The sequence below is a fragment of the Canis lupus genome, chromosome 9 (genome assembly GCF_048164855.1).
Source record: "Canis lupus baileyi chromosome 9, mCanLup2.hap1, whole genome shotgun sequence".
Taxonomy (NCBI): Eukaryota; Metazoa; Chordata; class Mammalia; order Carnivora; family Canidae; genus Canis; species Canis lupus.
The window spans coordinates 76,383,613-76,396,186 of NC_132846.1; the positions used below are offsets into that span (position 1 = coordinate 76,383,613).

Sequence of the window (12,574 nt, forward strand, 5' to 3'; positions counted from 1 at the left end):
ACCCCGATGCTTAGAGCAGCAATGTCCACAATAGGTAAACTGGAGAAGGTGCTTCGGTGACCATCGAAAGATGAATGGATAAAGAAGATGTGGTTTATGTATACAATGGAATATTACTCAGCCATTAGAAATGACAAATAACCACCATTTGCTTCAATGAAGATGGAACTGGAGCATATTATGGCTGAGTGAAATAAGTCAATCGGCGAAGGACAAACGTATGGTCTCATTCATTTGGGGAATATAAATAATAGTGAAAGGGAATAGAAGGGAAGGGAGAAGAAATGTGTAGAAAATATCAGAAATGGAGTTAGAATATGGAAGACTCCTAACTCTAGGAAACGAACTAGGGGTGGTGGAAGGGGATGATGGAGGGGGGAAGGGGTGAATGGGTGAAGGGCACTGAAGGGGGCACTTGACGGGATGAGCACTGGGTGTTATTTTGTATGTTGGCAAAATGAACACCAATAAAAATAAATTTATTATTTAAAAAATGCTGCAATAAACATAGGATGCATGAAAAAAAAATAGAACAGACAATGCATCCTGAAGACAAGAGGAAAATGCTTTCTGCCCTGGACTGGAGGACCTACCAGTAAACCTAGCAAGAAAACTACATTAAAAAAACAAAGAAAAAGTGGTAACCTGTAAAGAAAATAATTAGTTTTCCTATGACAATGTCTTAATAGAGTCAATGAGTAAAAACGTCACATAAAAACTGGAAGAAATAACTCATGAGCTCAGCAAAAGAATCAGTATAAAAAATCAGCAAATAAAATAAAGATATATTCCTACATAATAAATACAAATTACATGTACAAAATTAACAAAATAATCTGATTTCCACTAGCACCAAAAATAAATATTTAAGATTAAAATTTATTAACAAGATGAAATATCTCCAGAAAATGTCCTATACTGATGTGTCTTTTGAAATGAACCAAGAAATTCAAAAATAACTGTCATTAGAACTTCATATAGTCAGAGGGTCATCTACACAAATTGCTATAGAATTGTGGTGCAACACTTGTGTTGGCTTTAAATACATGAATGTAAGTCTGTAGCTGGTCATATGGTCAGAGGACATGCAAATAGGGCCTTCCCTTCACTGATTAAACCAGCCCAGTCCGACCCTGCAGCTGGGAGAGGAGCCCCAGCCCCAGCATCCCCAGGTGACCCAATTCAGTGATCAGGACACAACACAGACTAATTACCATGGAGTCTGTGCTCGGCTGGGTTTTCCTTGTCGCTATTTTACAAGGTAATTCATAGAGAACCAGAAACCTTGAGTCTGTGAGTGAAGGTGAGTGAGCGAAAGAGGGGATGTGGGACAGTTGTTTGACCAGGATGTCTTGTGTCTGCAGGTGTCCAGGGTGAGGTGCAGCTGGTGGAGTCTGGGGGAGACCTGGTGAAGCCTGCGGGGTCCCTGAGACTGTCCTGTGTGGCCTCTGGATTCACCTTCAGTAGCTACGGCATGAGCTGGGTCCGCCAGGCTCCTGGGAAGGGGCTGCAGTGGGTCGCAGGTATTAACAGCGATGGAAGCACATACTACGCAGACGCTGTGAAGGGCCGATTCACCATCTCCAGAGACAACGCCAAGAACACAGTGTATCTGCAGATGAACAGCCTGAGAGCCGAGGACACGGCCGTGTATTACTGTGCGAAGGACACAGTGAGGCAAACTCAGTGTGAGCCCAGACACAAACCTCCCTGTAGAAGGGGATCAGGACCACCAGGGGGTGCACACTCCTCACCACTTGTGTCTTGAAGGCCCAGGAGCAGGTGCAGAGGCTGGTTCTGGGGAGGTTTCCTGTCAGGGACCGGGCTTCCTCTCCATGGAGCAGTTTCCCCCCAGGAGACCCTCTGAACACTTGATCATGTGTTTACCTATTCAGTCTCTTTCTTAGAGACCTAGAATTCAAATATAGAACTTGCACTTACTTGTACTTAAATTCTCCTGACCCGAAATTTTAATCAATTACAAATAGCTCAATTCACATCATCTGAACCTTTTAATGAGTCCTAGTGGTGATCACTGAGGATCACAGGACCCCAAGCTAACATGCTGTCTTGCACATTGCGGTATAGCAGAATCCCCAGTCAACACAAGAGTAAAGAGACATTCTACAAAAATGTTAATAACAGCCTGGGAGTGAGAGAGATTTCCCGCATGACATCATGACATGGTAGGGATGTGGACTCAGAGGTCATTCACACAAAGCACACACACACACACGCACACAATCACAAGAGTATAACCATTCATCACCTTCACCTTCATGTCTGATGAGAGCCAGGCAGGCCTCTCATCAGGTCATAAATGCCTGGATGGTGCCAGGGAAGGACACTGGCTCCGGGTGTGTGTTGTGGGTCAGTGGTGGGATGGGGTCCTGCTCCAGGAGGGGCTTGTGTGGTGTTAGTGTCCCAACTGCATCAAAAGAGGGAACTCCTGGGTTACAGTTTGATTTCTTATCCTTTGGGTGCAGGAGAAGAATGAGCAAGGAATGTCAGGGAGGTAACAGGCAGTAAAGACTGCACATGGTGTGAGGAATCATTTCACTAAACAAGCATCAAACTGGAAGGAAAAAAAGAGAAATATGGTCATTCTCAGTAGACAGATGTCTGAATTATAGGAAAAGGAGATGAATAATATATGGAAGCAGCACAAAACTTTCAATAATAGTACAAATAGGCCAAGATCCTTCTCAGGTCTCAGATGGAAGGTGTCCTCTCCCCAAGGTCACAATCTGGTTCTGAAGGTCATGCATACACCATGTGCTCAGACACCAGAAGCTTCTACTGGATCAATGAGGAACTTCAGTGTGATGAGTTGGATTGAAGAACCTTCCACCTGCAGGGAATAACTCATGGATCCTTCTGGTGCTGACGTCAGATCACTGTGTGTGACCTTTACCATGCCCATGTTGGAACCGAACGTCCATGAGATGGGGAAGGAGATGGAGCCTTAGGGGAACACTTAGGTAAGGAGGTGCAGCCTCATGATAGGATCAGGGCCCTTATAAACCAGGACTGGGAAAGTTCCCTGCACCCTGGCCCCATGTGAGGTGATGGAGAAAGGATGGGGTAGGACGTGGGTGCTCTCCAGAGACCACATCTGCCTGCACTTGGACCTCAGACTTCCCAGATTCCAAATCTGTGAGAATGAGTGTCTGTTGTTTGATCGTCCCAGTCCATGTATGATATTCCAGGAATTTTTTCCATTTTTTTCTTTGTTGTAATTGAATTTACCAATATTTACTACACACTCAGTGCTCATCATATCACATCCCCTCCTTAACTCCCATCACCCAGTTCCCCATCCCACACCCCCTCTCTTCCAGCGACCCTCAGGTTTTTTTCCCCCAGAGTCACATGTCTCCCATAATTTTTCTTCCTTGTAATATTACCAGACTTAAGTTTCACTCCTTCCCTTATGGTCTCTTTCAATATTTCCTATACTCCACATATGGGTGAGACCATATCATTGCCTTCCTGTGATTAATTTCTCTCACTATAATAGCTCCTGTTCCATCCATGTTGAAGGAAATGCTATTTCATGTTATTCATCATTTCTGACAGGTGTGTAATATCCCATTGTATATATAAACCACATATTTTGTATATTTTTATTGGAGTTCGATTTGCCTACATATAACAGCCAGTACTCATTCCGTCAATTGCCCCCCTCAGCTCCTGTCATACAGGTACCCCAACCCACCATCCAACTCCCCTTCCACTACTCCTTCCTTTTTTTCCCCCATAGGTAGGAGTTTCTCATGTACTGTTACTGTCTCTGATAATTCTCACTCATTCTATCTCCTTTCCCCTTTGTTCCCTTGCACTATTTTTATGTACTTTGTATGTGTGAAACCATATATTGTTTGTCCTTCTCTGAATCACTTACTTCACTCAGCATAATCCCTTCCAGTTCCATCCACATTGAAGCAAATGGTGGTTATTCGTCATTTCTAATGGCTGAGCAATATCCCATTGTATATATAAACCACATCTTTCTAAACATTCATCTCTCGATGGACACCGAGGCTCATTCCACATCTTCTTTATCACTCTTCTGTAGAAGGGAATCATGATACCTCCCACAGTTTGGCTATTCTGGACATTCTTGCTGTGAACATTGGGAGGTAGGGGGTCCCCTAATTACATTAAATTTGCATCTTTGGGATAAATACCATGTAATTCAATGGCTGTGTCCTAGGGTAGCTCTATTCTCACTTTTTCAGGACATTCCATTCTGTTTTCTGGAGTGGCTGAACAAGCCTGCATTCCCACTAAAAGAAAAGAAAGTTCCACTCTCTCGATATCCTCGCTTATATTTATTGCTTCCTGCTTGTTACTTTATCCATTCTGAGTTGCATCAGTGGGATCTTAGTGTGGTTTTCATTTGTATTTCCCTGATGTCAAGTCAAGTGTTCCTGCTGGATTTCCCATGGGTGGGGCAGGAAGAGAAGATGGGGTATTGGAGATCAAGGAGCGAGAAGGTAACACTCAAGAATACTGTGTGATGACAAATTCCACTTAGCAATTATGAGGGAACAAAAGTGAAGGAGGACCTTCTACCTGCAGGGAATAACTCATGGATCCTTCGGGTGCTGATATAGCTAACTGTGTGTCATCATCTCTACCATCCTCAGGTTGGAACCTCACATCTATGTGATGGAAGAAGGAGTTGGGACCTTAGGGGAACAATGAGGTCAGGAGATGGAGCCTCATGATGCGATCAGGAACCATCAGTACATGGAAAGCTCAATGCCCCCTGGCCCCATTTGAAAGGGGGAGAAAGGACATGCTAGGACATGGGCGCTCCAGACACCACATCTGCCTGCACATGGACCTTAGACATCCCAGACTCCAGAGCTGTGAGAATGAGCGTCTGTTGTTTAGTCCACTGAATCTGGGAATGTGGTGACATCACCCAGAAACACTTAAACAGGGTCTCACCTCTTATTTGTCCTATACTAGTCTGTTATCTAGTCATTTGCAAATATTTTCTCCCAATCTGTAGGTTGTCTTTGAGTTTTGTTGACGATATCTTTTGCTGTGCAAAAGCTTCTTATCTTGATTAAGTCCCAATAGTTCATTTTTGCTTTTGTTTCTCTTGCCTTCATGGATGAATCTTGCAAGAAGTTACTGTGGCCAAGTTCAAAAAGGGTGTTGCCTGTGTTCTCTACGATTTTGATGGAATCTTGTCTCACATTTTGATCTTTCATCCATTTTTTGTTTGTCTTGTGTTTTGTGTAAGAGAATGATCTAGTTTCATTCTTCTGTACATGGCTGTCCAATTTTCCAAGCACCGTTTATTGAAGAGACTCTTGTTTTTTCCAGTGGATAGTCTTTCCTGCTTTGTCGAATATTAGTTGACCATAGTGTTCAGTGTCCACTTCTGGTTCTCCATTCTGTGCAATTGATCAATGTGTCTGTTTTTGTGCCACTACCAGAATGTCTTGATGATCACAGCTTTGTAGTAGAACTTGGAATCCAGAATTCTGATGCCCCAGTTCTAGTTTTGCTTTCAGTATTACCATGGTTATTTGGAGTTTTTTCTGATTCCACACAAACCTTAAGTTGATTTGTTCCAACCCTCTGAAGAAAGTCTGAGGTATTTTATAGGAATTGCATTGAACGTGTAAATTGCCCTGGGTAGCTTTGACATTTTCACAAAATTAATTCTTCCAATCCATGAGCATGGAATATTCATCAATATTCTTGTTTCTTCCTCAATTTCTTTCAGAAGTGTTCCATAGTTTTTAGGGTATAGAAACTGTACCTCTTTGGTTAGGGTTAATCCTGGGTATCTTATGCTTTTGGGTGCAATTTAAGATTTTTTTTTTCATGCCTTAACATTTCATTCTTTTATCTCATTGCTAGTGTACAGTAATGGAAGTGATTTCTGGGCATTTATTTTGTATCCTGCCACACTGCAGAATTGCTGTATGAGTTCAATCAACCTTGGGGTGGAGTCTTTTGAGTTTTCTAGATACAGTGTCATGTAATCTGCGAAGACAGAGGTTTTGACTTCTATTTTTTTTCTTTTTTGGTTTCGACTTCTTGTTTGCCAATATGAATGCCTTTTGTTTCTTTTTGTTGCCTTATTGCTGAGGCTAGGACCTCTAGTACTATGTTGAATAGCAGTGGTGAGAGTGTTTATCCCTGTCTTGTTTCTGATCTTAGGGGAAAGGCTCCCAGTGTTTGCCATTGAGAATGATATTTGCTGTGGGCTTTTCGTAGATGGCTTTCAAGATGCTGAAGTATGTTCCCCTTATCCCTACGCACTGAAGAGTTTTGATCAGGAATGGATCCTGTATTTTGTGAAATGATTTCTCTGTTTGTATTGAGAAGATCATATGGTTCTTGTCTTCTTTTTCTTGTTGATATGATCTATCATATTGATTGCTTTACGAGTGTTGAACCAGCCTTGCATCCCAGGTATAAATCCCATTGGTCATGGTGAATTATTTTGTTAATATATTGTTGTGTCCTATTGGGCAGTGTCTTGTTGAGAATTTTTGCTTCTGCGTTCATCAGGGTTATTGGTCTATAATTCGGTGGATTTTGGTGAAGTCTTTGTCTAGTTTTGGATTTAAGGTGATTCTGGCCTCATTAAAAGAGTTTGGAAGTATTCTGTCCCTTTCTATCTTCCAGAACAGCTTTAGTAAATACGTATGGCTTCTTCTTTAAATGTTTGATAGACTTCCCTGGGAAGCCATCTGAACCTGGATTTTTGTGTCTTGGGAGATTTTAGATGACTGCTTCAATTTCCTCCTTGGTTATTTGCCAGTTCGGGTTTTCTATTTCTTCGCATTCCAGTTTTGCTTATTTGTGGTTTTCCAGAAAAGCATCCATTTCTTCTGGATTGCCTAATTTATTGGCATAGAAGTGGTCCTAATATGTTTTTAAAATATTACTCAGCTATTAGAAATGACAAATACCCACCATTTGCTTCAACGTGGATGGAACTGGAGGGTATTATGCTGAGTGAAGTAAGTCAGTCGGAGAAGGACAAACATTATATGTTCTCATTCATTTGGGGAATATAAATAATAGTGAAAGGGAAAATAAGGGAAGGGAGAAGAAATGTGTGGGAAATATCAGAAAGGGAGACAGAACGTAAAGACTGCTATCTCTGGGAAATGAACCAGGGGTGGTAGAAGGGGAGGAGGGCGGGGGTGGGAGTGAATGGGTGACGGGCACTGGGGGTTATTCTGTATGTTAGTAAATTGAACACCAATAAAAAATAAATTAAAAAAATAAAATCGTTTGTATTTCCTTACTATTGTTTGTGAGCTATTGGGACATCATCAAGATAAAAAGCTATGCACAGCATAATAGTCAACAAAACTCAAAGCCAACCTAAAGAATGGGAGAAGATATTTGTCAATGACCTATCAGGTGAAGGGATAATATACAATATCTTTTAAAAAAGTTATCTTGGTTAGTTGCTGGTATGAGGTGAGTTGAGAACCCTTACTCCTCCATGATCTTGCCCCCAACATTTTATGTATGTATGTATGTATTTATTTATTTATTTATTTATAGACAAAGTGACAAAATAGTTTGAGGGTAACAGAAAATCTCAAGATTCTTCAATGAGCACAAAGCCTGACTAGGGGCTTGATCCCAGGAACTTGTATCATCGTCTCAGCAGAAATCAAGAATCAATGGTTAACTGAATGTTTCCCCATGGGCAACATCCTTGGGCCAATTTTTTAAAGAGTGCATTTATTTATTCATGAGCGACACAAAGAGACAGTGACATAGGTAGATTGAGGAGAAGCAGACTCCATGCAGCGTGCCTGATGCTGGACTTGTCCCCAGTACTCAGATATCATACCCTGACCCAAAGACACACACTCAACCACTGAGGTACCCAGGTTTACTGCCGCAATATTTTAAACAAAGAATTTTTTCTTCCCTGAGAGACATACAGCGAGAGACAGAGACAGAGGCAGAGGGAAGAGCAGGCTCCATGCAGGGAGTCCAATGTGGGATTCGATCCTGGGACTCCAGGGTCATGCCCTGGACCTAAGGCAGGCACCAAACTGCTGAGTCACCCAGGGATCCCTACCAAGTGATTTTAAACCAGAATCAATACCTATTCTTCTGAAGCTATTCAAATAATAGAAATTGAAGGAAAACTTCCAGGCTCATTCTCTGATGTCAGCATTACATTGACCCCCAAACTAAAGACCCAGCTACTAAGGAGAATTACAAACAATTATATTCATAAATATGGATGCAAAAGTCTTACCAAGTTCCTAACACTAAGATCCAACACTACAAAAATACTAACCAGAGAGGAAAAGGATCTATAGTCTCAAACTTCTAGAACACTTATGAAAGAAATTGAGGAAGACACACATAGATTGAAAACATTCTATTCTCATGGATTGGAGTTATAAGTATTGATAAAATATCTATGCTACCAAGAGCAATCGACACATTCAATGAAAACCCTATCAAAATACCATGAACTTTGTTCTTGGAAATAGAAGAAACAATCCTAAAACTTGTAAGGAACAAAGAATGATCCTGACAAGACAAGACAATGTTGAAAACAACCCAAAGCAGAAGGTATCACAATTGTGGAGTTCAAAGTTGTGATCCTCAAGATGGTATAATTTTGGCAGTAAAAGAGGTCATAGGTCAATGGAATAGAGTAGAGAATGCAGAAATGGAAACACAACTCTACGGTCATATTGTCTTTGACAAAGCACAAAAAAGAGTATCCGCTGGAAAAGGACAATCTTTTCAACAGGTGGGGTTGTGAATATTGGGAAGTCACAAGTAAAAACATGAACCTGGGCCACATTCTTACAAGTGACACAAGATAAAAATCAGAGTAAATGAAATTCCTAATTGTGAAGCAGGAAACCATCAAAATCCTAGAGATTTTGTGAACTCAGGCACAACAGTTTCTTGCTACTCAAGTTTCTAGGGGGAAGGAAAAAAAAAAAACAAAGATAAACTATATGGATTCCATCAAGGAAAGAACAGTTGTACAGCTATGGAAACACTCAACATAATTTAAAGACAACCTATAAGATGGGAGAAAATATTTGCAAATTGATCATCAGATTAAGGCTGGTTTCCAAAATATACAGCACAATTATCAACCTAAACAACACAAAATGAAAAACCCAATCAGAAATTGGCAGAAGACATAAATAGACACCCTGTCCTGATATTAAATCCCACCTCACATCATATATTATGTAGCCCATGCACATGAACAATGAAATTCATTGTCTCCTGAAGGTTTGCCTTTTACAAACTCCATAATTAGATCAGACAATGAATCCAACAGAAAAGAGGGAAAAAAATTTTCTGTCCCACTGGAAGGCCTACCAGAGAAATGGCAGAAAAAATAAATGTGAGGCAGGGCAAGATGACAGAGGAGTAGGGGTCCTCAACTCAGCTGGCCCCATCAAATACCTAGATAAGTTACAAACCATCCTGAACACCTACAAATTCGACCTGAGACTTAAAGAGAGATTGGCCAGAACAGTACAGCGAAAAGGGTATTCACTTCTAACAATGTAGGAAGGCAGAAATAATAAAATAAAAAAAATCAACTAGGGGAGGAGCACCGTGATGAGCCCATGTAAGGCCCACAGCTAAAGCCTCCAGGACAGGAAAGTCCAGCCCTGGAGAAGCTGGAACATTATATATCCGCCTTGTGCCTTCCCAGACAAAAAAGTGATTACCAGTAAAATTGGGCAAAATCGCAGGAGGGGCCCACTTCTCCCTCTGCCGGTCTCTGAATCTCACTCCATCTCTGATGAATAAACGAATAACATCTTCCAAAAGAATAAAAACAATGGGAAAAAAAAAAAAAAAAAAAACAATGGGAGAAGATATTTGCAAATCTATCTGCAGATTAAGGCTAGTTTCCAAAACCGAAAAATAAATTACCAAACTAAACACCACAAAGTGAAAACTACAATAAGAAATGGGCAGAGGACATGACGATTCACCTTGTCCTGATTTGAGTTGTAGACTGTCACTTTATATTAGGTAGGTCATCCACATACAAAATGAAATTTATTGTCTCCTCTAGGTCTACCTTTTATCAACTGCTTACCCGAATGATGCACGTGCAATGAAATGCCAGGACACCTGCACCCCGATGCTTAGAGCAGCAATGTCCACAATAGGTAAACTGGAGAAGATGCTTCGGTGACCATTGAAAGATGAATGGATAAAGAAGATGTGGTTTATGTATACAATGGAATATTACTCAGCCATTAGAAATGACAAATAACCACCATTTGCTTCAATGAAGTTGAAACTGGAGCATATTATGGCTGAGTGAAATAAGTCAATCGGCGAAGGACAAACGTATGGTCTCATTCATTTGGGGAATATAAATAATAGTGAAAGGGAATAGAAGGGAAGGGAGAAGAAATGTGTAGAAAATAGAATTGGAGTTAGAACATGGAAGACTCCTAACTCTAGGAAACGAACTAGGGGTGGTGGAAGGGGATGATGGAGGGGGGTAGGGGTGAATGGGTGAAGGGCACTGAAGGGGACACTTGACGGGATGAGCACTAGGTGTTATTTTGTATGTTGGCAAATTGAACACCAATAAAAATATATTTATTATTTAAAAAATGCTGCAATAAACATAGGATGCATGTAAAAAAAAAATAGAACAGACAATGCATCCTGAAGACAAGAGGAAAAAGCTTTCTGCCCCGGTTTGGAGGACCTACCAGTAAACGTAGCAAGAAAACTACATTAAAAAACAAAGAAAAAGTGGTAACCTGTAAAGAAAATAATTAGTTTTCCTATGACAATGTCTTAATAGAGTCAATGAGTAAAAACGTCACATAAAAACTGGAAGAAATAACTCATGAGCTCAGCAAAAGAATCAGTATATAAAATCAGTAAATAAAATAAAGATATATTCCTACATAATAAATACAAATTACATGTACAAAATTAACAAATAATCTGATTTCCACTAGCACCAAAAATAAATATTTAAGATTAAAATTTATTAACAAGATGAAATATCTCCAGAAAATGTCCTATACTGATGTGTCTTTTGAAATGAACCAAGAAATTCAAAAATAACTGTCATTAGAACTTCATATAGTCAGAGAGTCATCTACACAAATTGCTATAGAATTGTGGTGCAACACTTGAGTTGGCTTTAAATACATGAATGTAAGTCTGTAGCTGGTCATATGGTCAGAGGACATGCAAATAGGGCGTTCCCTTCACTGATTAAACCAGCCCAGTCCCGACCCTGCAGCTGGGAGAGGAGCCCCAGCCCCAGCATCCCCAGGTGACCCAATTCAGTGATCAGGACACAACACAGACAAATTACCATGGAGTCTGTGCTCGGCTGGGTTTTCCTTGTCGCTATTTTACAAGGTAATTCATAGAGAACCAGAGACCTTGAGTCTGTGAGTGAAGGTGAGTGAGGGAAAGAGGGGATGTGGGACAGTTGTTTGACCAGGATGTCTTGTGTCTGCAGGTGTCCAGGGTGAGGTGCAGCTGGTGGAGTCTGGGGGAGACCTGGTGAAGCCTGCGGGGTCCCTGAGACTGTCCTGTGTGGCCTCTGGATTCACCTTCAGTAGCTACGGCATGAACTGGGTCCGCCAGGCTCCTGGGAAGGGGCTGCAGTGGGTCGCAGGTATTAACAGCGGTGGAAGCACAGGCTACGCAGACGCTGTGAAGGGCCGATTCACCATCTCCAGAGACAACGCCAAGAACACAGTGTATCTGCAGATGAACAGCCTGACAGCCGAGGACACGGCCGTGTATTACTGTGCGAAGGACACAGTGAGGCAAACTCAGTGTGAGCCCTGACACAAACCTCCCTGTAGAAGGGGATCAGGACCACCAGGGGGTGCACACTCCTCACCACTTGTGTCTTGAAGGCCCAGGAGCAGGTGCAGAGGCTGCTTCTGGGCAGGTTTCCTGTCAGGGACCAGGCTTCCTCTCCATGGAGCAGTTTCCCCCCAGGAGACCCTCTGAACACTTGATCATGTGTTTACCTATTCAGTCTCTTTCTTAGAGACCTAGAATTCAAATATAGAACTTGCACTTACTTGTACTTAAATTCTCCTGACCCGAAATTTTAATCAATTACAAATAGCTCAATTCACATCATCTGAACCTTTTAATGAGTCCTAGTGGTGATCACTGAGGATCACAGGACCCCAAGCTAACATGCTGTCTTGCACATTGCGGTATAGCAGAATCCCCAGTCAACACAAGAGTAAAGAGACATTCTACAAAAATGTTAATAACAGCCTGGGAGTGAGAGAGATTTCCCGCATGACATCATGACATGGTAGGGATGTGGACTCAGAGGTCATTCACACAAAGCACACACACACACACACACGCACACAATCACAAGAGTATAACCATTCATCACCTTCACCTTCATGTCTGATGAGAGCCAGGCAGGCCTCTCATCAGGTCATAAATGCCTGGATGGTGCCAGGGAAGGACACTGGCTCCGGGTGTGTGTTGTGGGTCAGTGGTGGGATGGGGTCCTGCTCCAGGAGGGGCTTGTGTGGTGTTAGTGTCCCAACTGCAT

The 12,574-nt window shown here is 41.6% G+C and overlaps 2 gene segments (V, D, J or C); both read left to right on the forward strand.

Annotated features, from left to right (window-relative positions):
* Nucleotides 1-1,134: 1,134 nt before the first annotated feature.
* On the forward strand, nt 1,135-1,782 carry LOC140639592 (immunoglobulin heavy variable 3-23-like). The segment is given in 2 exon segments: nt 1,135-1,261; nt 1,365-1,782. Coding segments are annotated over 2 exon segments (450 nt in total).
* Nucleotides 1,783-11,210: 9,428 nt separating this feature from the next.
* On the forward strand, nt 11,211-11,850 carry LOC140640598 (immunoglobulin heavy variable 3-23-like). The segment is given in 2 exon segments: nt 11,211-11,397; nt 11,501-11,850. Coding segments are annotated over 2 exon segments (381 nt in total).
* The last annotated feature ends 724 nt before the right edge of the window (nt 11,851-12,574 follow it).